Source organism: Periophthalmus magnuspinnatus, chromosome 4, assembly GCF_009829125.3.
Source record: "Periophthalmus magnuspinnatus isolate fPerMag1 chromosome 4, fPerMag1.2.pri, whole genome shotgun sequence".
In the NCBI taxonomy this organism is placed as follows: domain Eukaryota; kingdom Metazoa; phylum Chordata; class Actinopteri; order Gobiiformes; family Gobiidae; genus Periophthalmus; species Periophthalmus magnuspinnatus.
The window spans coordinates 10,555,576-10,582,891 of NC_047129.1; the positions used below are offsets into that span (position 1 = coordinate 10,555,576).

At 39.4% G+C, this 27,316-nt stretch overlaps 3 protein-coding genes across 4 annotated transcripts; all 3 read left to right on the forward strand.

Moving 5' to 3' along the window:
* Nucleotides 1-2,448: 2,448 nt before the first annotated feature.
* On the forward strand, nt 2,449-6,225 carry mob3c (MOB kinase activator 3C). 2 transcript variants are annotated; one of them, XM_055221416.1, is made up of 5 exons: nt 2,449-2,694; nt 3,074-3,130; nt 3,918-4,493; nt 5,231-5,433; nt 5,963-6,225. In XM_055221416.1, the coding sequence occupies exons 3-5, from the start codon at nt 4,076-4,078 to the stop codon at nt 5,990-5,992; spliced, it is 651 nt and encodes a 216-aa protein (XP_055077391.1). In that variant the 5' UTR covers nt 2,449-2,694; nt 3,074-3,130; nt 3,918-4,075; the 3' UTR covers nt 5,993-6,225. The 2 variants fall into 2 exon arrangements, with proteins under 2 accessions (XP_055077391.1, XP_033821622.1); XM_033965731.2 differs by lacking the exon at nt 3,074-3,130 and having other exon boundaries at nt 3,920-4,493.
* Nucleotides 6,226-6,580: 355 nt separating this feature from the next.
* mknk1 (MAPK interacting serine/threonine kinase 1) lies at nt 6,581-10,733 on the forward strand. The gene is made up of 14 exons (XM_055221279.1): nt 6,581-6,727; nt 7,061-7,122; nt 7,483-7,585; nt 7,665-7,763; nt 7,841-7,938; nt 8,102-8,181; nt 8,264-8,337; nt 8,410-8,514; nt 8,583-8,638; nt 8,731-8,826; nt 8,908-9,102; nt 9,209-9,373; nt 9,465-9,508; nt 9,575-10,733. The coding sequence occupies exons 2-14, from the start codon at nt 7,069-7,071 to the stop codon at nt 9,792-9,794; spliced, it is 1,389 nt and encodes a 462-aa protein (XP_055077254.1). The 5' UTR covers nt 6,581-6,727; nt 7,061-7,068; the 3' UTR covers nt 9,795-10,733.
* Nucleotides 10,734-10,821: 88 nt separating this feature from the next.
* Nucleotides 10,822-12,085, forward strand: LOC117369500 (transmembrane protein 275-like). The gene is made up of 3 exons (XM_033964737.2): nt 10,822-10,925; nt 11,111-11,271; nt 11,466-12,085. The coding sequence occupies exon 3, from the start codon at nt 11,520-11,522 to the stop codon at nt 12,030-12,032; it is 513 nt and encodes a 170-aa protein (XP_033820628.1). The 5' UTR covers nt 10,822-10,925; nt 11,111-11,271; nt 11,466-11,519; the 3' UTR covers nt 12,033-12,085.
* The last annotated feature ends 15,231 nt before the right edge of the window (nt 12,086-27,316 follow it).

Genomic DNA, 27,316 nt, shown 5'->3' on the forward strand with positions numbered 1-27,316 from the left:
AAATCGGCCCTAGTCCAGCCCATTGATGGAGTAGCAAGAAGAAGGTGGAGTCAGTGCTGTACTGTCCTCCTAATATGGAGTTATTATTACATTGATAAATTAAATAGCTACAAAAGCTGTAAGATAAAAGGTGTCTGTAATTACAGTAGGATTATAGGCACTTTTCTTCCTTTTTTACTTTTGAGAGAGGCTATAATTAAAAGTGCTGATTTAACAATAAAATCGACACATCACATCAATGTGCTGAATAATTATAATACAATGTTAGACGTTAAATCTAATCAGAGTAACGTTTCTAATTCACACACATACAAACATGTTCTCAAGTTCATATCACATGATCTGCAGTTTAAATGAACAGGGAGATAACTTACAAAAAAGGTGTTTTGTTTTTCTCTTTGATACTCTTGAAAGACATGAACATGATCCACAGTGAAGATAAAGTTTTGCATGTAGACGATGGAAACAAAATGATTTACATAGCTCCACAGAGGGCAGTCTTATATAAACTATGAGTATTTCCCACATGTTCATCCTATGAGACTGTGGTGATACAAGCCACCCACATCTGAACCACTTTACTTAATGCAATTAATAGAGAAAGAACATTAAAAGAGAAAAAGATTAAATACAGTTTGCTCTATGTGTAATATGAGGGGCCCCCATGTTTTCTATTAATGGGAATCACTGAACCACTTATAGGTTGACTATAACTGCACCTTGTTTTAGTTAAAACATGTCATATCCTTATTATCGTTAGAGTCCTGGTTGGTTCATAGAGTCATGTGTAGTTTGTGATTTCATGATTGCAGAGAATTCAGAGAATCAGAGTCATGAGGCAGGTCAGGGTAGCAGCACAAGGCCCACAAGCCAAACGGTGCGTGTTTATGAGTAATCCATCTCAGAAACTGTTAACTTGAAAGTGGTGAGGTAACACCTTCACCTGGGGGCTTCCTGACAACCGTCTAATCGGAGACTGTAATTTAAGCTCAGGTGTCACTCTGAACTGTGTAAAGTTTAAAGTGTAGTACCCAGAGCTTTTGAAAAGTTAAGTTTATTTCAGTATACTTGTGTTATACTGCAGGTAATGTTGGGAATGGAATGTTGGACAGGTTGAAAATTATCTTGACCAAAAATTCATACTTTGTAAATTGTGGTTGGGTAAAGATTGCTGAGTGACAGATGAAGGTGAAAGATGCATTACTGGTTGAGCTTCTCCCAGTTTGACATTTTAGTTTGATGAGTGAAAACTAGAGCATAGTTCACTGAGGACCTGCCTGTCATAGAGGAGCCTGTGCATGACTCATGGTTTCCTGTTGTCATCATGGAATGCATATAGATTTGAATTGTGAAATACTCACATACTACTATTCCTCTGATAAACTCCATGATCTTGCTTAGTCATGCAAATAATTGTGTAAATAAGTAAGATAATAATTTAAGACAAGAGGGTATTTTTAGTCTGATATGGTGATGGCCATTGAGCTCTGCCTTTGTCCTATACCAAAGGACAAAATGACAATATCAATGAGTCTATTGTTTACACAGTTACAAGGAGATAAGGAAATTGCTTGTGACTGGAAAAGTGCTTGCCTTCAAAAGTACACATACACTACCATGGTGACATCAAGTGGATATTTTGTATTACTGCAGCTTTAAAAAGAAGTCACAGTAGCATTACACATTTATTACATGGATTAGATCTTTAGATAACTGTGCTAAAACTTGACAGTTAGCAGCTTCATAAAATACATAAAAGATCAACAGTTATCTTAATGCCTTGTTTCAAGCTTTCAGAGTACCACATTTCTCTGTAAACATTTAGTAATTCTACACGCTGATTGATCCTGATTCATGTGTTATTGATCAGTGTAGAAAGCTTTGGAAATGTGCAAACCACATACAGAAGCTATCTATGTACATACGTAATAACATCTCTTGAAGACTGGTGTGGTAACACATGAATATATAAAATCATAACAATAGAAGTCATCTATTCTCATGTAAAACCACAAATAAAAGTATTGAAAAAAGTCTTTCCTGCTACAGCAATTAGCCAGTTACAACTACATTGTCTGCTGCCAGAGCAACTACAACAAATACTTTTTACAACTACATTCTTTACCAATTTACCCCAGAGTTAAAATACAGGGATTATTTCCACAGCAGACTGGGCTATCACTTTAAGACTAGCCTTTTTTGACTCCTTCGCCAATTTCTTTAAAAGGCCAAGAATCTAAATCATATGTTATTGAGAGTTGGCCAACCAAACAAGCAAAAACCATATGTGGGATTATTGTGCTTCTTTATCCAACACGGGACTGGAAGGGCTGGCTTTCTCAGGACCTCACCAGAGGGCTTGACTTTGGGATGAAGGGAAAAAGGAAAAGAGCGGGTGAGCCAGTGGGATTTAGAAAAGTCTCTTCCACTCTTTATAGGTCTTCTTTGAACACACCCACAAGGAAGACGCGGACGGCAGCAGCCAGACAAAGTCAGGATGTGACATCACCCACAGGAAGAAAAGCCAAACAACTTTTTTCTGCCTTAACTCAGTTACTGTTGTTTGACGAAATCTGGGAAGTGGTGGGCTAACAGCAGCAGTGGAAGAAACAAAGTGTCACAACACTCCTCATCTGGGAATTTACTGCCAAAGTGATCTGACACTGATTCACTCCTGATCCTTATTTTAAAAAGGTACATAATAGTTTTCTCAAAGTTTTTACTATTAACCTTCACTTTGCTTTGCTCTAACTCCGTTTCTAACCTTCACTTTGCTCTGCTCTAACTCCGTTTCTTCATGCATCTAAATAAAAGTATCTTCAGAAATATGTGCATGCAGGGATTGCCAACTGCTCTACATGATCAGGCACGCTTTCCTGGGAGACTCCTAAGGCATGCAGAGCAACTTTCCCACATACTGTCACCTTTTGAATAAACCATAACTAAGGGTGTCTTGATATGAATGCCTGTCTAGGGCTGTGTCTTTGTCAGAGCACACAAAGATCTGTAATATGAAACTCAAATGCTTTGTTCTGGCCATATATCTCATGACCATGTCTTCATCTTCCCCCAGTACTGACTTCAAATTGAGGCAGACAATTCCCCCCACACCGCCTGTGCTTTTGAATAGGTAATACTCTGTTAAGCATAATTTTTACACCATACATTTGAGCTAACATGCACATAATGACAATAAGTCAATTTAATGTCTTTGGTTTTGATCATAGTCCTTTAAACCATCACTCAAATGCAGACACAGTATCATGTTGCAATCACTGTGACTTGAATGTGAATTTGGAGCTATATCTTAATCATCAAAACAGGCATTAATCCTCACAGTATTGTTGAAAATAGCAGAACACTGAAGCGTTGCGCACTTTTACTAATGCTCTATATACCAATCCAGAGACATAATAGTTTAGATGACACAACCTTTGACCTCTCCTCTAATTAAAGCTACCTCAAAAGTTACCTCATGCTTAAACAAAACTACATGAATAGCCAAGATGGTCAGTTCATAACTTATCATGGCTATATCAAATGGTCTGTGTGAAATTATGCAATAGAAGTTGCCATTTTTATAGTAAATGTTAACTTAAGGACCAAACCATAAATATACTGGCTGTCACATTAAACTTAATCTAAGCCAAAAGTTAAATAATTATTCATATGTAATTAAAATATGTCTCTTGACTACTGGCACATTATTAGGAACATAAAACCCTCGTTAAATCATTTTTAATTGTACTGAACACAGTAAAAAGAGGCTTTACTTTTACATAATACACATGTTTATACAGATGCATTTTACTACACCGTGATATCACACTTCTAATTTTGTCACTGAATCTTTTGTCATGACTCATATTTATTTAACAACACTGGAGTGACTTATGATGTGTGATTCTGCCCAACAGAGAGGCTAAGCCTTGTCCAAACAAGACACTGATCCCTATGACCTGATCTGACAGCCAGATAAAGTGTGGTCACCTCAACGGAAAGACAAGATCTACAAAAGTACACATTATTTCAGGGAGCCTATTTTCCCCTTATCACAGGGGAAACTACTGAGTTGATGGCTCTGTGTCTTGGACAAGTCTTCAGCAAAGACAAAACATTCCGGCCAAAGAAAAGATTTGAACCAGGAACACAGAGATTTGAACTGTATAAGAAAGCCCAGGCCTCGCTGAAATCAGGCTTGGACTTGAGGAGAGTGGTCCAGCTGCCAGAGGGTGAGAATATCAACGACTGGATTGCTGTACATGTGGTGGATTTCTTCAACAGAATCAACTTGATCTATGGGACTATGTCAGAGTTCTGCACGGAGAGAACCTGCCCCATTATGTCAGGGGGGCTGCGGTATGAGTACAGATGGCAGGATGGGGAGAACTACAAGAGGCCCACCAAACTCCCTGCTCTAAAGTACATGAATCTGCTGATGGACTGGATAGAGTCCCTTATAAACAACGAGGACATCTTCCCCACCAGAGTAGGTATGTGTGTAGGGGCAAACTGACCTGTATCGCTGAATGTGTGTAACCTAATGCAGAGAATTGACTGCTGCCTGTGTTTGACGCATCTGGGATGAAGTGGCAAGCTGCTCACCTTTATTAGGATCTGAAATTGGATAACACAGTTCAGAGGGAGGTTAATTAAACTGTATAATGTTGACATTTAGAGGAGATTGGATAGCTGTGCCGCTCTGTGGTCATTTGGCTATCAACATTTTCTGTACATGAGTTTTATGGGTTAGTTGTTACTACTCCACCACAGCCTTGGTTAAGACATATGCTGTGTTGATTAAATATTTGTCTACACAGAGGCTTTTCTCTATTCAGTTCTTCAAAGGCTGCAATGTGAGGTATTTTAAAATGAGCGTTAAGTAGTAATGATGGTAAAAGTAATTGGATATCTTTAATAGGCCTGGCTAAAGGCTAATGCTTACTGTATAGCTCACAACTCTGTCTCAGTAAGACCAAAATAATGCAAATTTATTGTATTTATTTGAAATGATATGCATGTGAGACTAGTTTTTATGCTTGTTTGACCTCGACATTATTCTAAAACTATAAATCCCCTTAAGTGAGGAAAATGTGATATATTTGGCACACAAACTCAATATTAAGGATGTAATTGTATTGTTTATGTGTTGTGCAGTATTGGCAGTGTAAACAGTTCATACTTGTCCAGTTAGCAGAATGTCATATTTCTGTTTTCTTCTTAATTTCAGGTGTCCCATTTCCTAGGAACTTCCAGCAGGTGTGCAAGAAGATCCTGAGTCGTCTCTTCAGAGTTTTTGTCCATGTTTACATCCACCACTTTGACAGTATCTGCAGCATGGGAGCAGAGGCCCACATCAATACATGTTACAAGCACTACTACTACTTCATCACTGAGTTCCACCTTATTGACAGTTCAGAACTGGAGCCTCTGGTAAGATTATAGTCACGTCTTCACTAATATATAAATGTGCACTTGTTGTAAGTTAGATGTCCTCCCACTTTATTCAGCTTGGGACAACAAGACTGTTCTGTGACGTTAACCTATAAGTTAGGTTAGAGTCAGTCTTAAGGTGAATTGTTTTATGCACAACATGAAGAAAAGCAATTGCCTATGTTTCAGTTGGATGGGACACATGAAGAATTGTTTTTCAAGCATCAATAAACATTTCTGCTATCACCATCATAAAGCCACACATGATAAGGTCCTTATAATGAGAACTCGATAGAACATTTGTGTCAACATCACTAAAGATAAATGTAGCAAACCTTTATTGTTTTGCAGTTAGAACCTAGGGCAATGTTTTGTTACAGGTGTAGAGGAAGTATAGTCTTGACTCTCCCATTACTGCACACATTTCCCATTACTGTTATAAATTACAACAGCTTTTATCACTCGACACAATTTCAGTTGTCTGAGCTAATGTTCTATATGTGTCATTTGTTTTGTTTGTGCCCCACAGAAGGAGATGACAGAGAAGATATGCCATTAAACACAGACAAGTTGGACAAGTTTACCTTTCACCTTTATCTGAGCCCAAGGGACATTTTTCCATTTCATTCAGTTAATGTTGTCATTTCATATGTGCATGGCCAACTATGAGACTTTGTTATTTTCACTCCGAATAATGTTAAATGGTGCAGCAATACCATTGTTTAGGAGTCAAGGAAATAGACCACAGCTTATTTTTTTTAATTTTTGCATGAATGTTTTTTTTCTTTTGAGTTATGACCATATGACCATTTGTGATTATGTTTTGATTGTATTAAAATACATGAAAATATTTCAGTATGATTTAATACTTTTTGTTTTAGGGAATCCTTTGACTTTGACCTCTGCGACAAATGCTTTTGTAGTCACCTGAATTAGGCTCTTGAAATCGTAACCAAGCAATAACTATGAAAACTGATTAATCTAACAATTCATTTTTGAGGAACTAGTAAAACTAGCAGATATTATGACAGACCTCTTCAGAAATCCCCTCGACGTGGACTGGGCGTAACTTCTGAACACACGGGTGATGTCATTAAAACATCATCTTCTTTTGTCCAATAAGACACAAGAAAAGGGTCAGGAGCGCGCGGGGGGGCGGGACTCTCTTTGTTTACGTCTTTCCCGCGTGTGCGTCACTGGTTGTTTGACTGATGGATCACATCTAGTAATGGATGCCTGCCTTAGCCGCCAAAGGCTTTAACATCCGGGATTTGGCCGAATTGGACTATTCCAGGTTAGAAACTGCGATTAATTTTCACTGTGTCATGTGAGATGTTGTGTAGGGTGGTTCAGGTAGTGGTGCAGTGAGAACATTCAACGACAGCGTCAATGCTAACTAGCCATGTTAGCTTATACAACATTAAAACACTGAACGGAACTGATTTCAGCTTACAACTCAGGCTATGTGTAAAATACTACTACTGCTACAGGGTTAAGTTTTACTCCTAATTTTAAACTTAAAAAGGAATATTCTTTTCTTAATAAGCTCGGCATGTTGAAATCATAGAAGCAGGTGTATCGATTTTTACTATAAACCTGTCGATATCATCATTTTGTGTTTTCTCAGTTGCGGATATGGTGGGGTACGGTATGATGACGGAACTACAATCCCTCCAGGCTCCTCTAAAGGTAGGAAGTGTAATATGGTGTTTACGGTAACTTTATTACCATGACCAGAAACTGTCAGCAAGTAATTTATTGCACCTATTTGCAAGAAGTTTTATCATTTTTCATGACTCGGGCCTATAACTCATTCTGGTAATGTTTAGGATGAGTTAGGGCTTGCTGTGTTGTTCCTGCAGAATTAACTTACTGACATAGTCATTCTTGGGCATGTTACTACAAGACATTCAGAATTAAAATAAGCATATATATTTGCACACCTTAGAAAGGGCAGTGCAATGACCTTGCTTTCCATACACAACATGATCTCTACAGCCAGTCCAGCACTTTCCCCCTCTTGACCTGATGTTGCCTCCTCTGTCACAGGACAGCCCCAGCACTCTGAGCCAAGTTGGGCAGAGCTGTGGGGTATCTCAGGACACTGGGCTTAGTGCAGAGCAAATACAACAACTATCTGACGGCCCTACAGGTACTTCACACAGAGAATATAAAGTGGGTTGCTTTTATTTGAGAGTCATCTTTTTAATGCACTCCTCTTTACATGGTAGAATGTGAAAAAAGCCAAGCAGTAAATATTGCGGATGCTGTTAAAAGAAAGAAGAAGAAAAGGACCAGAGCCACGGATAGCTTCACCGGCAGTTTTGATGGTGATTTTAAATTTGGTCTGGGTGCACACTCTTTGTTAATGCAGCAGTAATGACACTTTTGTCTCTTTTTTTGGCAGATCTGTACAAACTCACTGATGAAGTGCTGGGCCAGGGAGCTTATGCAAAAGTACAAGGCTGTATTGGTCTGCAGAACAGAATGGAGTATGCTGTGAAAGTGAGATTTGTGTGATTTAACCATGCTGATCTTTTATAACTAATCTAACTAAGGGTTATTGTAAAAAACCTTTTCGTTGCCATACTTTTTTGTATACGGAGTTTAGAATGGACTAATAAAGTAAATGTATATTTTATTATTATTAAAACCTCTGTATTTACAGATTATTGAGAAGTGTGCTGGGCATAGTCGCAGCAGAGTCTTTAGAGAAGTGGAGACACTTTATCAGTGCCAAGGAAATAAGTGAGTGCAGTTGGTAAAGCAAATGTGGTCATTAATAATAATGTGAAACACAGATGGTAATCGTGCACATTTCTTGAAACAGGAACATTTTGGAATTGATCCAGTTCTTTGAAGATGGCAACTGTTTTTATTTAGTATTTGAGAAGCTACGTGGAGGTAAATTTTATGTCAGCCTGCCCCCTTAATGATACCTTATAGAAATCTGGGTTTCTTATTTCTCTTCCTTAGGCTCAATTCTTACACATATTCAGAACCGAAAGCACTTTGATGAATTGGAGGCCAGCAAAGTAGTAAGGGATATTGCCCAAGCGCTTGACTTTCTTCACACAAAAGGTAAGTCTACTTAAAGATAAGTGATTGTGGTGTTGTGCTAGTTTGTGTTTAACCATTTTTTTCTACAGGCATTGCTCATAGAGACCTAAAGTTAGAAAATATACTTTGTGAATTCACAGATCAGGTAAAGTTCTGTACAAATACAATAATAATCAATTATATCAATAATAATCTAATATTCATTATATAATTATCTTTGATCTGTATTTTGTAAAGGTTTCTCCAGTGAAGATATGCGACTTCGACCTTGGGAGTGGAGTGAAACTCAGCAGTGCCTGTACTCCCATAACTACTCCAGAGCTTACTACACCGGTGAGCAGCTTAACCACAAACTGCTGCACATTTGCAGTACTTGAAGACGATTTATATTTATGAACATTTTTGGCTTGTTAGTGTGGTTCAGCAGAATACATGGCTCCAGAAGTAGTGGAGGTGTTCACTGATGAAGCCTCTTTCTATGACAAGCGCTGTGACTTGTGGAGTCTTGGTGTTATCCTTTACATTCTTTTAAGTGGAAGTCCTCCGTTCACTGGGCACTGTGGCAGTGACTGTGGCTGGGACCGCGGTGAGACCTGCAGAACATGCCAGGTGTGTTTTTTAAAGTGATCCGCTTATGATTCCTTAAGGTCAAATAATCTGCATAACTACAGTAGTAATTTACTGCACTGCACTGAAGGCATGTTTGTCTCTATAGAACAACCTGTTCGAGAGCATTCAGCAGGGAAAGTATGAGTTTCCAGATAGGGACTGGGCCCACATTACAGAAGGAGCTAAGGATCTCATATCCAAACTGCTGGTACGTGATGCAACTCTTCGACTTAGTGCTGCTCAAGTCCTCATACACCCTTGGGTACAGGGAGTAAGTATAATAACTCTCATGATAGAGTTTGTACTATATTACCTGTCTGTGAAGTTATTTGAAAAGCTCATAAACTCTTTATTTTCATCAGAATGCTCCAGAGAGAGGTCTTCCAACTCCTCATGTATTACAAAGGTATTCAGTGTCTCTATTACTTTTCTTACATCTGAATTTAAACTGAAATTACATTTCTCTTTTTAGGAACAGCAGCACCAAAGACTTGACCCAGTTTGCAGCAGAAGCCATTGCCTTCAACAGGCAGCTGTCCCAGCACGATGAGCAACAAGAGGACGTAGGAGCCATTGTGTGCTCCATGAGGCTGTCCCCTCCCTCCAACTCCAGACTCGCCCGCAGGCGGGCCCAGTCCAGCGCCCTGCGCACTAAGGACTTTGCGCCAGCTTCGGATGACCTTGCAGGCTAACTGGCACACACAGATCTCATCTACAAACTCTGGTTTCTTGCCCATCTTTTATGTGTTTTAGTATTTCCATTGGGGGCCTTAAATCATCTTATTAGTGATTAATTGTTCCTGGTGGCAAAGCTCTTTTCCATGGCCAGTAATCTCATCTCCTGGATGAGAGTAAAAGCAACAAGGGTACAGATAATATTTGACCATTGCCTCTTAATTAAGGTCAAAGCTCCAGAGTATTAATGATTTTAAAGTATTTGAACAAAGCTACATTTTTACATATTTACATTTCTAAATCAGAACTGTTATAGCATTACTTTTTTATTATGGTCAGGGTTACTCTTTTATAGTTTCAATTGGGATTTTTTTTTTTATTTAATGATATTGCTTTTACTGAAAAGGTTTGTGAAAGGGTTGATATTTATTATGAAAGAACAAGCTTTAATGGTTTTGGTGAGGCCTGTTACCGAAATAGTTTTACTTTTACTGGTTGCACTTAAGTACTTTAAAATAAGTTTATTTCAAAATGATAAATATTCGGAGGGTTAAGGATTGTGTTTTACCTCAAAGTAGTGTTTGAACATGTGTTACTGTACGAAGTAAGTCCATCAAAAGCCCTGTGACCTCTCTTGGATTTCATTTGTATGAATGTTAATGTTTGGGGATGTTTTTAATGGTTTTGGTAAAGTGAAAGGGAAATAAGTGAATGATTGATTAGCTAAAGTTTATTTTTTTTTTGAGTCTGTAAGTGTATTGATTTTATTTTTCATATATTTTAGAACCTTTCAATGGGAAAGTTTTTTTTTTGATGTTTCCAGCCTTAACCTCAAAATGACACTTCTCCTGATTGCACATAGTTGCCATGGACACCTCATCCCTATAGCAACAAAGGGCTGACTGGAGGAATTGTACAAGATTTGCTCAGAATGAATAAACACATGAGGAAACCAGCACTTGTGTTAAATCCTCTGTCTGCTATAATGAATTGTAACATCTGATTTGTCTTTCCCTTTAGACTAATGCCATTGAGAAGTAGTAACTGGTATGCCATTATGAAGGCCTGCATCGGTTTGACAAAACTCCAAGTCTATGCATAAAGCTCAGTAAAATGGAGCTAACTTACATGCTGGCATATTTTCACTGGTATACTGTGTTCTCAATAAAAAAAATACCTCAGATGTTCTGACTTTAAAATATGTTTTGTGAATGTTTTATGAATTTAAATACGAGGGTCTTTCTCTTGCATTCAGAACATAGTTTATACCAGCAGCATAAAATGCAAATATATTTTAACTACTTTCTTCTGCCGCTACTACTACTCTGTACAGCCAATTGGATCATAGCATCCATAAGGCGCCCCCCAGCGGTGATTTGCACTTCGAAACGATGATGAGACTCGCAGCTGCAGATTCTCTGCTGAACGAGATGAGCGGCAACTTCGGCACCACAGGATCAACACGCGTCAAACACCTACAATAGGACTGACACTGTAAGTAGACCTACTTCATAATTGATGCGCTCAGCTGAAGGTATTTTGTTCCAGATGCTCAACCACGTGTCTGTAAGTCGTAGCAAATCAGGTTGTGTCCATCATTTTAATTCAGTTGAGTAAGCCTGCGAATTATGCTATTTTGTTTTCATGCAAAAGTATTGGTTAATTTGAAATGTTATTCTTTTATTTAGGCTTCTAGGTTTTCTCTTCACCCTTTATGGATTCCACTGAGCTGCTTTTCCGTCATGGTGCCTCCTGATAAAAGCTCCAAACAAACCAAGGTGCCCAGGCAGCCCACCAAGTGGAGGCAGAGTCTGCCCTCTCCGGCCCTGTGCTGTGCCTGTGGTCTGTGCATCTTGTTGGCTGGCATTAACATCACTCTGGTGGGGGCCTTTGCCTTTGGTACCTTCATGCCCTCAGGTAACCCACCCATCATCATCGGACCCCTGCTTTTATTATTGGCCCTGGGCTTCTTCACTGGTTGTTGCGTGGTCAGCAGGAGGCCTCCAGCCCACACCGCTAACCAGGCTAAGGGGGGAGAAAAGTGGGGGCTGATGCGTATGGGGGCCGTGGCCTTTGAGATGGAGACCAGTGAGCACACACTGCAGGACACTACAGCCGTTCAGCTCAGTCCAACTAACTCTCCAGCATCCTCGCACAAGTCTAACTCCAGCCATGGGGCCAATAGTGCCCCGCTCCCCTGTCAGAGCGGGGGCGGTCTGATTGCGGCTCTGGGTGAGAGCATAGCGGGAACTTGACATCTAGATGACATTATGACACACTACAGGATGGACATGTATCTTCTGTTGTCTTTCACCAATGAAAATGTAAAATAACAGTATGTTACATGGAGCGGTCTTAGTCTTAGTTTGTGACCTTGTGGAATAGTGTTGTATTTAATATTGTTAGGTCTTAGCATGAAAACTGCTTGAATGTACAGCGTTTAAAGTATCTACAGTCTGTTTTATAAATGTGATTGTCACTCCCTGTGTGCTGCTCAGGCAGGATTTAATCATTAACAGTCAAAGACAGACTTTACTGGCATAAGGCAGAGCAAAAGAGGAGTTATTCTTATCTGAGAACCACCAGCCACTGCAATGCAAACAAGCTCTTTCTACATGTTTCCATATGACTTAGCATAGAGGCCAGACCACTGTTTACATGTGCTGTGCACAAACAGTACTGTGCTCCACCAGTTGCACTGACACTTGCTCTGTTACGTTATTATATTGCAGCTTACTGTCTCTCTGTGCCTGTGGTTTCATAAATGATTGCCTTGAGATTCATAAAAGTCATGGCTTATGTGTGTAAAAAAAAAAAGAATGAGATGTCTTGGCAACCTGAGCTAATTTAAAAAGTAACTAGCAACCAGGTCATGCTGCCCTGGGGAAACGTGGGCTGAAATTAATCTTGTAGAGTGGAAATGATTTTTTTTTTTGATGTTTGGTTATTGTCTTTGCAAATTTCTATTAAAATGAATGCAAAAAAGTCTTGAAAGCATTAATGAAAATAAATGACAAACAACACATTTATTTTCCTAGGGTGTCCACGCGTGTAGACAAAAAAGTTGTGAGTTTGAGTAGACCATGGCTTTCAGAGCAGGTGTGATATTTGAAATAAAGACAAATTCTATGTTGGTAATGGTGCTATTCTCTCTTTGTGCCAAAAATACAGCAACAAAATGGGCACAACACAAGCCAGACGGCATTATAATGGCACTAATATTCTGAAAACTGTATCATTTTATGAAAAGCAAACTAATTATTACAAGGCGCCTCTTCTAAGAGACAGTCACATTGCACACTTGAATCAAAGACTGCCCTAATTTCACCTGGCTTTTGGGGGTGGCAAACACCAGGAAGAAGGTACCAGCATTCTCGGTCAGGTGAGAAAGGAAAGGTTGTCTCAGCATGGCCCTTGCTCAAGATTTTTTCCATAACGTCAACATAATGCTCTCTCATTTCAAGTTTCTTTATCAGTGTTTTGCATACATATGACATTAAATGAGTGAGGGGCTTGTTCTTATTGTTGGACAGACACAGTCTGGGGGGACCGAAAAGGGAGTGGAGCTACCAATACTTTTCCCTCATCTTTGGGAAGATCTTTTTTAGTGCTGTCAAAGTAATCATTTTTAAAAAACTGATTAATCATACTTTGGATTTTAAAAAATTATTCTTAAAAAATAATTTAAAATATTTTTGTCAAACATTTTGACGAAAATTTACTTTTAAAAAAATGTTGCATGTTTAAAAGGTGCATGTCAATTATCTGTTAAGAAGTTGAACCAAGTGCACATTTTGAACAACTGCAAAAATGCAAATAACAAAAGGCTGATGTACACCAATACAAAATTGACAAAATAGCAATGAAAATAACTCTGAGTGCACTGATGTATGTCTGCATTTACTCTTGCAGTAACCAATTGCTCAGGCAAACTTACTGACATTTTCAGATGACAGTACTGATCTCTTTTTTGTACAAAAAGTCTTTCACAAGGCACGATGAAGGCAGAGACAGCCAGGTATTTCTGTGCCAAATGTGCCAGTTTACTGTAGGCACCACTATGTGCTGACCACCACACTGAGGGACATGTGTCAATGCTTACACAGGGCTCTGCCTTGTACCTCTCAAGAGCATTATCTGTGGCCTCATCCTCTGATTTTGGAGAACATGGACTTCCTGGATAGGTAGGACTCTGGCTTGTTGAAAACCTTTACCCCACTGTCAGGGGATCATGACATGTCAGGTAGATTGCTATTTCTGACAGTTCAATTTGTGGGGTTGGTGAAGGTCTGCATTGGATCGAAGTGTCTGTTCTGGTGTGTTTAGCTGGGGACTGTGGCTGCCTCTTGAAGGGAGAGTTAACAAAATGTTGTGCATGTCTTATAAAAGGAGGTGTCTTTACAGGACTGCCCTGTGGAGTGCCTCTTCAGCCTCACCATCTTGCTTCAGAGCATTTAGCGTTGCCTCAATGTCTGCCTTCTTGCCCTCCAAGTCTATTTGATGTTTGGCGTACCGGGGTCTTTTGCTGTAGCTTGATTCGAGGTTCGTGAGCTGTATGAAGTGCCGAGATGGCACTTCGACTGGACCTGGAGCTGGGAGATGGTTGGTGACTCCTCTGGTTGGAACATCTGGAATGTTTAGTTGATTGACATGTAGATAATGCTTTTACTGTTCTGCCATCTGCCCAACTTGGACAGCAAACTTAACATCAAAATGGCCCCAAAAACAACGACAGGATGCTGAATGATTTCTTAAATTTGGAAACCTGCAACAGAGATACAAGAAATACATCAGTATTTGTATAAATTTACGAACAAGAATTATCATGTAAGATAATAAAAGTGAATGCCAAAACCATAGATTGTATAACGAATTACATATACAGTCTATGTGTATAACACCAGCATTACAGTTAGTTTGTTCTCATTAACAGAGAAAAATGTTTTTATACAGACATTGCCTTAACATAAATATTACAGCAAATAATTCAAAAGTGTACATCATTTTAGTCACATGTAATTTACAGATAATGTCTTGCACAGGGGTTTCCGAAGATTGCACAGAGGTGTGTTTGCAAGTGAACACCGCTAAAGGACGCTGCCAAGTACAAAACAATTACCAAAGAGAAACTTTCAAAAGTAAACTTACAACATGGAGTTACAATGACAATGTCGACCTCTCGTGGGGAAATTGGGGATAACACTAGTGCAGAAAAATAAAACCAGCAGAATTGCATTACAAAAATGGGGGACAGAATAGTGCCTATGTATGACTAGATCAAAAATGATTTATGGATGATACCGGATCAGGATAGTCTAGTCAGCTAAGGCAAAAGATAAATTTGTTATCAATAGTTCTCATCACAAACACTATATATATATACACCCCCCCCCCCCCCCCACACACACACACACACAAACACACACTTTAACAGACTATTACATAATATTGTATTTGTGATTTTCTATTTCTGCAGCAGTGTTTTACCATGTGGTCAACATAATGCATTCAACACCAGATCGACTGAAAAACAATCAATTTAAAAATTGTTTAACACCTTTATAATAACAACTCAGACTATTAGTCAAGATGCTTTGCTATGCTTGCTATGTTTTTCCTAAAGACATTCTTTGCAGTGTAAGAGTGAGCTGTAGGCCTGCTGATTAAATGATTAAATGACAAAGACACGGTACAGTATATCTATTAAATAAAGTCTTGTCAATAATATAAATTCTTTGAAGTAATGTCCGCAAACACTAGATGGCAGTCTTACTCTTAAGATCGAAAGTGCAGCTTTCACTTGCTCCAATAGATGTAATTTCATTTGGTATCTTCATGTCCAACCTTTAATATGTATTTAGTAATTGTATTTTACTAAATTATAGAGCGCAAGTTAATTATTTATCAGCTCTCTTTTTTTTACAATGGTGTAACAGTAACTTCAGTTTAGTTCTAATCTAACCAATATGAACAAGATAAAATATGATAATCATAGTTAACATTTGCTTGAATAAATTACTCAAAACAGTGATGAGATACACCCTGTGTATTACATTTTAACTAATTGTCTAATATTGGCTACCACTGATTTACAACAGTCTAATACTGAAAGTCAAATAAACAAAATATCAAATATCAATATCAAAATATCAGCTCCCCCCAAAAATGAGACTTACGCCAGCAACATTAATTGCAATACAATTTTGATAATTTTATAATTTGATAATTGTTTCCATTCAAATAGCAATTTCACTATTTGAATGGTCACAATTATCAAATTACAAAGGTTGCAATTATTTAGACAAATATCCTCTGCGAGCAACATAATATTCAGTGTTTTGGGGAAAAAAATCTAACCTGGTTGATTAGACCTCCACATACATTTTCTGAAAGAGGATTCTTGCATAAGTTCAGCAATTAATAGTTCAGACTCAGACTCAAATGTTAATGCTCTTCGATGAGTTTAAAATGTGCACTGTGAACTGAATCCTGATTTAAAAACATAAAAAATGTATTATCACAAAACTTTTTCCTAAAATTATGCATCTCTAATTACAGTGTTTCTGTAAAGTCTCATTACTTTGCTGATTTAGGTAAACTATGGTACATTTTAAGCTTAACATGCTCATATATGCTCATATGATCTGGTCTGATGTTACAGTAAACCTACCTTTTCTTGGTCCCAGGACTGAATGCAGAGAGGTGCCTTGTACAGTCCCATCGGCTGAAGTTGGCCTGTGCCGTCCTTGTGCCGAGCTTTGCCTTTCAGAGGGATGCAGTGATTCTCCTGTGGCCTCAAACCACTGCCGGGTCATCTCCACCTCAGCCTGGAAAATACATTTCCCAAAGGTAGCACACAGCACAGCAGATAACTAGCAGATAGAACAATAGCAAGGTTAGCATGTCTTTGACCTCAGTTTGAACACAATCATCGGCAGGCAAGTGACCCCCAACTATTTCATACACACTTTTATTTCCACACACCTCAGCAGTTCTACAATGTAATATTTTGAATTAAAGCGATGTAAATCAACGCACAATTACAAGGTTCATGTGTTTTCCTCAGTGAAGTCTATATATTTATAATTGTTATTAGAAACTAAAACTAAAGCTTACTAAATTGTAATAAAAATATATAGTAGACGATACCACAAATATCAAAATTCCTGTTGAAAAATTTACAAAATTTTAAAGCACAATAAACAGAACAATAAAAAAACAAGACTATTGTATTATTGTATTATTATTAAGGTAATTTACATGTTTTGTTTTGTTTGTTTTTTCCCCACACAAAATTAAACACATACAATACGCTTATACATTTCCAACATGTATACAGTTGCATTCTGTTTCATTCCTAATGGAGGTTCACGAGTGCTGACTTGGCCTTTGTAAACTAATGATATCTCTGTTCAGTTGGTCTAATCCTAATCTATTTCAATGGAGGGCCCTGCATTAAAATGACAAAGCGGGGGAGGAGGAGCATATTTCCGTCTGATGATAAATGTGCAAATGTCCACCAAAGCTAAATCGGACACCGCAATTTAATGGCCTGATTGCTTGTTCATTTCTCGCCTCATTCTCTCGCAGCGCTGCTCCCTGCTTTTTTAATGCGGAGTTGGTCATATTTTGTCCCAGATTAGTATAGACGACCGCTGACAGTTGCCTCTGCTCAAGGTATTTAGAAGACATAATTCATTCATAGATCTAGAAGTGCTTCCATTTGTCATCCCCATTTTTTCTGCCCACTCTGACGCTCATTCCTCTGGGTGCTGTGTGTGCGGGTGTCAGGGGAGACCATGGGGGCCTGAGCAGTTTGCAGCTGATGTATTAGCTGGCATATGCAAGCTATGAATTATCAAGGAAAGGAAAGGAGTCAATTATCCACTCCTAAAGAGGGGCCTGGGCCTGCGTGGCCTAGGGGCCCCTTTCCATATTTACCAAATCATTTCGTAGAGAGGTACGCAGGGATATCAGAATAGGGTGAAGAGGCCCTTAGCAGACACGACATAGCACCTGCATTCACACCTGCAGCTTATAATGGCTTACTTGGCTTTTCTGCACATGCTCAGTTGGGCTCCCCCTTAACAAGGACATCCAATGTAATAATCCATTTTTACAACTCTTCAAACTGGTCTAGGGTTCAGTGGCTGGTATATCCATGCCATGACCGTCAGCCATTTGCCCGCGTGTCCCAAATCGCTCCCCTCGTCTCCAAAAACGGTGGGCCCTTGATTGACTGCGCTGCTCTGCCTAATAGAGTGGATATGGTAAATGAAATACCCAGCACTTTCATTCCAAAGTCTCTTACCCCCTGTGTCCCCAGTCACTTTAGCCTTGACATATTTTCACAGATTGAGCGCTGTATCCCGCTTCTGATGGGAGGACAGGCGCGGGATGGAGGAGGTGAAGACAGAGGCGGGACAGCGGTAGTGATGGGACACTCTTGGACACATACACACACAGGGCTGACCTGACTGACTGAGCCCCCCCGGTGATGGACAGGAGCTGACACTTAGGGAAATGAGGTGGTTAGACAGCATTATGAGCAGGCTGATAGCTCAGTAATGGGTTTTAAGTTTGGAATTTAACACAGGAGCCCACAGGGGATGGCTGGACAGGTGGACTCCTATCAGAGTAAAAAGGACAACTCTCCCAGGATGCAAAGGAAAGCGAGTTTGATTTAAAAAATGCCAGAGAGAAAGAGGGGAAAGTGGATCAGAAAGCTCTGTGCATGCTCTTGTTTAGGCCACTTATTTGTAAGCACTTGATCCTTAGGAAAAAGTTTTCTTTAATTTAAATCTCCCATCCGCTCAAAGATATCTCTACTATATGCACAAAAGTTTTAATCTGTTATGGATGAATGCTCAAGAGAATCATAAAACAATGCACATTTTTTTCACATCCTTTTGTTATGTTTGGTGAAGGTTTATAATTTAGCACGCTCCTTTCCGTTCCAAGCTGCCTTTGAGTCTTAGAAAAAGAACGTCTATATTTAGCACTGCAACGATAAACTCTTAAGTTATAAGACATAGGCTAATGCGTAAGGATGTTAAAACCAGTGGAGATAGTTAAGTGGAGATTAAGGGACATATCAAAGACTTGTGTAAAGCTCCAGTATGAGCCATGTGTTTGTTTGCCGGGCATCTGCTCATAGGAAACAATACAAGGAGAGGATCAGTGTGTTGGCAGCCAGTGATCAATAGCGTTTCAACATCTCTACTATTACTCCTGTTGACTGTGTTGGGACTGGTCCGCTTTAGTGCTGCTCTCAGTCTGTCTTGGTCTGGTCAGAGAAGATTTAAAGGAGCATTATGGCTTTTCTAGTATGGAGCAAAGCAATAGCTGCAGGACTCGTTCCCTAGACTTTGGTTTGGGGCAGATGAATTTGGCTTCTCTGAGAGGGTTATAGCAAAGAAAAAGAGTGCCAGGTGCCACATAAGGATATTTTTCAGTATAGCAGATGAGAAAGGTTCACAATAGAAATCAAATCAAGGTGCTGGTAAGTGTGTCTCGGCTCGATGTCCTGAAGGCATCTGTGTTTACTGCCCTCCAGAGGAAACACAGCCTGTTCACATCTCTCCCGACTGGTCAACAAGTTACACTGGTTTATTACAGGCAGACACTTGGTAGTGGAGGTAGGCATATTATCAAGACATTGAGAAAACTGTATTGTTTTGAAGATATGCAAAATTTTAATATTGAGTGTATTGTTTATCATTAAGAATGCTGTTTAAAAGTGAAAAAAAATATTGTAGAATTCCAAATATGGGTATGAAGTGATTTTTCTGCACTTTTAGTAATTTAGTAATTTTATAGTAACTCATTAGTAACTAATAATTAAACCTCATATTTGACATATTTGAAAAAATAAGAAAATCGAGTTTTGTCTATAACCCCCATGTTACAGTATTTTGAGAAATTTTATCTGCATATATTTTCCAAAGTGCCTCAGCTTTAATGTGCATCTGTCTGGGAATTCAATATAGCACTTTCATTAGCTCAAAGAAGCTAAACAACACAAAAATAGCAGTTCTTTTTCCATATAGAGGTGTGCTTGATCGCTGCAGCTGGCTTAAGTGACAGGTAAATTGCAGGTTAAGTGGAGAACACCGTCTTTTAACAAGAGACTCCAGGCTTCTGCAAATCCTCCTTAGTCTTTAATCTGAATACAAAAGGCAGGGGCGGAGGATTAAATCTGACCCTTCAATGTTCTGTTTGTTCCAGGCTCTACTCGAGTACCCGCAGAAGTGCCAGCAGTTTTTTTTTTCAATTTCCTTTGTATCTGCACCAGTATTTCAAAACAACACTACAGCCTCCACTATGCGGCTCTGGCTAACTTCTCTAGGACAAAGAAAGGCCTGGTCAATCTTTTTCAAACTTATTTTTTCCATAGAAATGTTTATTTAATTGTGGATGAAACGCCATATTATCATCGTCTGCTGGGAAGAAAAACAAATCCGTCTTTATTTAGAAAGCAACAGCACTCAGAGAAAAGGGAAAAAGGGGCATGGGTGAGGCAGGCGGTTAGGGCTTGCACAGAGAAAGGCGCTTTGGGTTGTCAACGTTTTAGAGGCTTAGAGTCAAACCTATCCCAGCTCAGGAGAGAGGAGCCTGGGTGTTAGGCAGCCAGAATGACTCCTGATAGAAGGAGTTTGCGGCTCAAGTCGAGAGGAATCGTCTTGGTTCCCGGATGAAGCGAGGACTAATTGATTCTCTGAAGTTTCCTGTCGCACAGCCCGATTACAGGTATGACCGGATTAAATAAAGAGAAGGAGAAAAAAAACAAGGGATCTGGAAGTGGAAAGTGGTAAAAAAAATCAAAGCGAGAAGAAGATGAGGGCTGCCATAGACGGATCAGCATCACGCATACGCATTGATGTGCTATTTGTGTGTGGAGGCCTGTATACTGTGAGATGTAGCCATGTTTGATCTTAGCACTCAGTGGCAATCATCAGGTCACATTGCAAAGGCCTTTTTCTGTTGTAACAGGAGCAGATTGTGTAGTAGCAGCATGCTTCCCCTAATCACTCACTTCTGGTTAACACGCCTCAAAGCCAGGGGCGAGTGTCTGGCCTGCCCATAACACTGCGTGACAAGATTGAGTACTGAGGCGTGTGGGAGCCATAGCGAGGCGGCCCAAACCAGAGAAGCCTCCAGGACCGGCCGAGTTAGGGCGCATATCTAGACCTAAGCTGTCATGCGTGCTGCTGTAATGGCTTGTTTAGTGGCAAAGTCCAATCTAGGGCCCAAGAGAGTCATTATTCGTGGGCTATCGATCGGGCCCTGCGGTCACCCAGGCCCGGGCCCCTGTCCCTGATCCTGTTCAGTAATAAGCGTACTCATGTCAAGGTGGTAATTATCATTGATCTGTAGCTGTGGTGACAGGGCAGTGAGCTCGTGTTCTGATTCATGCACAACAAGGGGTGACTGGACTGCAGGCACCTAGGTACTAAACAAGTCCTGAGAACAGAAGACATCACACTCTGGGATTTTGTGGTCACTATCTTTCAGTTAAACTGTGAAAAACAAAAATAACCACTAGCAAGAATACTCTCCATTACAGCTGCAAGCGGTGATGAGGGCACAGTTCTTCCCATGCACCCACCACGGACTTGCGACTGCCTCTGAATCACAACTGCTCCTGAATTATGACCAGCTCTCTTTGTGACTGCCTGGCATACCATTCTCCTGCTGCCTAGGCCTCTCTGCTCTTCATCCTATTTCTATATTGAAGTGAGCCAATAGATATAGGGCATTAAACCAGCAACTTCATGCATAATACACAAGGTTGCAATGTCTGTCAGTTTTCAGTCACTTTGCTTCTTTGAATCATAGAACCAAAGATGTAACTCTCATTTGAACCTCATGAATAATAAAGCTATAGTGTAATTGGCTTTTCAATCTTAAACAATGTTATTGATACAAAATACAATGTGTGTTTTTTCTGTCTCTGTCTCTGTATATAGTTGAAGAAAAATGTTATTCTGTCAAATGGACAAAAATGTTTTTTGAGTGAAGACATTTTGCTGCTCATCCAAAATGCTTCTTCAGTTCTGGTCAGATTGCTTTTGGACACTGCCTTATACCTGTCTGACGTGAGGAGCTCTACACTGAAAACAACACACCTGTTTTTAACAGTTTCTGTTTGTTGGCTAGGTCAGTTGACCTACACTAAGTGTAAACTGTGCCTGAGTCATATATTGCATCATCACATTCAGGCCTCTAATGAGCACTCTCACACCTATTAGCATACTGTTTAAAAAAGTTAGATGATGTCTAAGCTCCCATTCCAGTTCATAAATTGTCTTTTCTAACACACAAAATTCCCTCTTTAACTTTCCACTCAAACCATTTCTTTTCTTTGGCTAAGATCTGTACGTTACTATCTTCAAAGGAGTGCTTAGTAGCTTTGAGATAGAGATGTAGGGCAGATTGGGGTCCTGAGGAGCTCTTGCGAGAGTGTTGGTATATTCTCTTTTGGAGTAGCTGTTTTGTTTCTCCAGTATAATGCTCACTCCAGTCTTCAAGACACTGAATGCAGTAGACCACATTGCTTACTATGGATCATACTTGGGCGACTGAGGGATTACACAGACATCTCTATATATAGATTTGGAAAGTTCAGTATGAAAGTGATGAAGAATATGTTGATCCAATTTACCTTTTTGAATGTTATGGTGAATACAATTAATCACCCAGGTTTCTTGACAACTGGATAATTTTGAACATTTTATGTGTATTATAGGGGGCGCTATAGTCACCATTGGTTATGCGCTCATTACTCTGCTCTATTTGGGCTTTGAGTTTGCACTGATGCATGTGGCAGTTAGCAGGTATCAGAGAAACAGGAAATAAAGACATTTTCTGATGGCGTACTACCATAATGAAAAAGAAAAAGGATAACTATTGATTATCAACATCTTTAGATATGGCATGTGGAGTGTGAGCTCATTTAGATCAAAAACCAAGGACTGGATAGGTCTAAAAGTATGTCAAAGTGGCGGCAGAAATGTGGCCAATGTGGCCGACTTCCTGTGTATTGCTTTAGAATTGCTCCAATTATGTTTTAGGGTTGTTTTCATGTACCCTGCGACTCTTCCAAACTCCAAGGTATATGTATCTCATTTCCCACAGAGGTCACTTAAAAGGTGACTCTGTAGAACCGTTTTGTGTGGCCCATGTAAAATATTATTGTTATGATAATTAAGTTTTCACTAAGATGGTTAACTCTAACAATTATTGTGTGTTTTGGTTAATGTTTCATTTGGTGATTTGAGTCACAGTGCTATTGGCTGTGAATGGGCTGTTTAGATAACCCTAGAGCCAAAAATGAAAACATAAGACATGGGTCTATTTATGTTTTATGATCAGGGGCACATAAAGGATTTTTCTGCAAAATTTCAACCATTTCTATCAAAGTATTTTTCTTCTCCCCAGTCCTATAGTGACACTATAGCACTGATCATTAATTGAGAATTATTAATTTAATCAGTGTCAGCCACAGTATAAATATCAAAAATTTCAAATCAGTCGGACTAAGTATGTGCGTGTAAGATTTTTTAAAATCTTTTTTTTTTGACTCTTTGCGGCCATGCTGAAAAATGTTTGTAATAGACACATCACACTTTTTTTTGTTCATCTCATGCATACAATTGTATCCCCAAGTTTCGTACAAATAAGATAATGTTGATGTTTCATGTATAGGGTAGGGGTTGCTATAGTGTACACGGGTCATATGATTATTAGTCCATTACATTCAGACCGGGAGAAGGCATTAGTGATTCAAATTTGAGATTTCAAGGCCAATGCCTGTGGCCATGAGAATTCATCAGAGAAAGAGGAAATTAAGGTGTTTTTTGACGACATCTTACTTGGAAACCATAAGGAGTATCTAAAAAAAATGGTAATTTTTGAAAATGTCTCTCTTTAGGTGTGGCATGTCAAATCTGAGCTCATTTGGACCAAAAAACAAGGACTAGATACGTTTTATAAACATGCAGACCATACAGCAGACACATTTTTGATCCAATATGGCCAACTTCCTGTTCAACATAGAGCAGTACTTCAAATCATTTGTATGCTTGTCTCTTGGAACTTTATCACTGTTCTGAATTGTGTGAGTTTATGCTCAAATTTGCTTGTCTCTTCTCCCATAGGTGTCCACTTTTAGGCAGTGCTGTTGAGTCAGTGGGACATTCTCGCAATGCCCATTTTATAATTTCTTATTGTTCTTACAACCTCTTGTGAGACTCACGTGAAAGTATTTTTTTCACTCCACTGTAAACTTTCTGCATTCCTATAGGTGGCCCTATAGCACTAATCGTGGCGTTTGACGTATCAATGTAATCAGTGGCAGACAGTGTATAAGAAAACAAAGAATACCCCAGTTACACTTTATTACTGGAGAGAGCCAATTATTAACTTTTTCCAAGATAAGAGAACAGGGGTCAGTGAAAGCTCTATTTGAATCACTTTTGGTCTATTTGAATCACTTTTGCTTATGTCACGATTATTTACAGAATGTGGTTTAGGTACACATTGACTACAGCAACAAGCAGTATACCGTTTGCAAGATTTTATAGGAAATCTTCCACCTACAATCTTGTTGTTTATATCCAGCAGAAGCCTCCAATCTGAAGCTGAATCTTATAGTATGAATCTTATAATATAAATATAAAACCAAAACTGAGTTAAACACTAATAAACCAATCCCTACCATTACAAATTGTAAAATATTATTGGTTCTGACAAATTCAGTTGCACTTTTAAATACAATGCAAAAAATTACTATTAGTAAACAAACGCATTAGGAGCCATCAGTGAGTGACTGTAATTGTAGCACTTGCATGGGCTAACCCTCAGCTTTGATTGCAGCGACAGCAAAGGGCGAGGAGCAGGGACCGAAGAGACTCAGACAGAGAAATGGAGAGACTGTTGTGGGGGTTTGGAGGCAGGCAATCAGTTTTCTTTTTGTGAGCGCTGGAGCGGGACCCATGTCACCTGCAGACCAAACCCCATTTCCTCTGATTAAGTCGTCTGAAATATTCCATTTGTCAGTGTCACGGCCTCGGCGTGTTGCGGTAGCGTGCAGCGAGGCGTGTCTGTAGACTGTGTCATTCTCCAATTTACATCAGCCTCTGACAACATCATCATGTCCCTAATGTCCCTTTGCTCAACTGCCTTTTCTTCTTCTTCTCCATTCCTGTCACTTGTCCTCTTTTGATCCTCCAGCCCCTCTGTCCATGTCCACCTGTGGAAAGTTCACATCAGGTTGTTTGGGTGAATCTTGAGACTACTGGGTCTCTACTACATGCCCAAACCTTTAGGGAGTTTTCCACTACAAAGAGTACTTTTTTTTTTCAATCTGAGTATCAACAGCTAACATCACTCAGGCCTCCAACTCTCATGCGTGTCATCTAACCCCATTAGCAGCCAATGTCTTTTCAGGAGCAGAGCCGGCATGGTTCAGAGAGGATGGAAATTTCAATCTGCTCTCTATCATTTGCTCCTATCATTACTCCATCTGCTCCGGTCTCGAGAGGCAAGAAAGGAGGGCATCACGCACACTGTGGCCAACTTTAATATGAACAGAGCGAAAAGGGAGCGCAGTTGTTTATACATTATTAGTAGTCTATTATAACGCAGATATCACATTCCTCCGCCTTTTCTCCTTGCCCTCCTCTCCTGACAGGTACAGCCGCGCGGGCCGCCTAGATGACTAGACTCAATCACCTGTGACAGTTTTGATTTGATGTCACTCTCTGGGTCGCTCTATTTGTTTGAGCAGTTAAGAGGTAATTGTGTGACATTGGCGGTGGAAGACGTGCTTTGGCGGTGCATTCGCTGAACCACGGGGACGAGACGAGGGCGCGTGGCAATAACAAATGAGGCCTATTACGGAGCGGCGTTCCCAGGCAGCGTGTGAGTGTGTGTGTGCGCATGTGTGCATGTGTGTGTGCAGAGAGTGTATCCCAAAGAGGTGTGCTTGAAGCTGATGGGAGAACAAGAAGGGGTGATGAGCCCATCTACCCGCGGGGAACTGCACTGAGATGCTCATTGAGGTCAGCGGCGTGCACACTTATCATGACTTCCTCTCACTTCAGCCGCATTGTTTATATGGGAAACTTCCTTTTGAAATGTAGGGTCATTTATCATGGGTTTGAAAGGTGCTGACCAGATATGAGTGGTATCTTTCCATGTGCCAGATAATACAGTGTCTGATCTTGTAAGTGAATAAAATGATAAAGTTACAGACGTCTCAGTCAGGATATCAAACTGTATATTTTGAAAATGCATGGACATGAAGGATCTCACATTTACTTTTAGTTTTAAATAATGAATAAGTATATATTCAAACTCAAAAATAAGAAAGCTAATTATTCCTTCTAATCTATCTCTTTAAAGGCACTGTACTTGTTTTTTACTGTATTAAAAACATGATAAACAGTACTAGTTCATTTCAAACGGTTTGCTGAGGTCCAAAGTTATTCCTCATTTACGCATGTATTCCAAACATAATTATTCACCACAATGAGTGCTTTTGACAACTCTCAGTGCTGAGTTTTGCCGAGATAGCAACAACTAGCATGCTAACTCGCTACTTCCTGGTTATTGAACAATAAAACACTATTAAAACACACTATAAACACACTAATTAGATGAAAACTACAGTAGACTTATTTTGACCTGAAAAGCTGCTTATACAATATTTACTTACAAATTTTGCTCAAATACATGAGAAACTATCTGGTATGGGACCTTTACCACAACAAAATGTACTTATAGTGCAAATCCCAAGCCTCAATAATTTTCAAATTGACAATTAAATCACTGCAAAATAGAAAGAGGTCAAAAGGGAATGAATAACAACATAACCATTGAATATAGTCTACCTATTTAACTAGTAAGAAAAGTCTTTCAAGTGTTGGGCCTTCAAACTGTTTATTTTATTAAAGCTTACTATACTTTTGTTATGGTTTTAAAATTACAGTTTAAATTACTTGAGAATCATATGTGGATCAATATTATTGCAACCTAAAGGTGAATTAGATAAGAATGTGGTTTATGTGTACTCATTCTTGTTCTAAAGTCCTCAGTGTCTTCAGTCTTGAACTCTCCTGGCGCTGAATGCAGAAGAAATCTAGAATCCCCCTTTTCTTATGTAGAAGAGAGAAATCAAGACTACTGATTGCAAAATCTGTGAGATATAGATTTACAGCACCTCTTCTCGATATGAAATGGTCAAAAACTGGACGTTCGTCTTGGTCTGAAATAATGAAATTGCTCCAAAGGCTTTTTTTCCCAGAGGAAGAGAACTAAGAGTGAAAGTGCCAGCAGAAAGGCTTTCTTATTCTCTCCACATTGAGCTGATCCATTTGTTTGTTATCTCTATCCTGGATTTGGAGAGATACAAAGCTGATTATGCAACAAAAGCATATGGGAAGATAAAGAACACTTAGGTAATGGGTTTAGCCCGCCTGTTTAGCACGCCAAAATCATCCCTTTCTCTCAGCTCTAAATGCATCTGTTATTCTTT

Excerpts from the sequence above, each read along its gene's own strand:
- mknk1 (XM_055221279.1), top strand. The coding sequence starts at position 7,069 with ATGGTGGGGTACGGTATGATGACGGAACTACAATCCCTCCAGGCTCCT. Across the intron at positions 8,182-8,263 it reads TATCAGTGCCAAGGAAATAA|GAACATTTTGGAATTGATCC; the intron begins GTGAGTGCAGTT and ends TTCTTGAAACAG. Across the intron at positions 8,515-8,582 it reads TGACTTTCTTCACACAAAAG|GCATTGCTCATAGAGACCTA; the intron begins GTAAGTCTACTT and ends TTTTTTCTACAG.
- mob3c (XM_055221416.1), top strand. The coding sequence starts at position 4,076 with ATGGCTCTGTGTCTTGGACAAGTCTTCAGCAAAGACAAAACATTCCGG. Across the intron at positions 4,494-5,230 it reads CATCTTCCCCACCAGAGTAG|GTGTCCCATTTCCTAGGAAC; the intron begins GTATGTGTGTAG and ends TCTTAATTTCAG. Across the intron at positions 5,434-5,962 it reads GTTCAGAACTGGAGCCTCTG|AAGGAGATGACAGAGAAGAT; the intron begins GTAAGATTATAG and ends TGTGCCCCACAG.
- LOC117369500 (XM_033964737.2), top strand. The coding sequence starts at position 11,520 with ATGGTGCCTCCTGATAAAAGCTCCAAACAAACCAAGGTGCCCAGGCAG.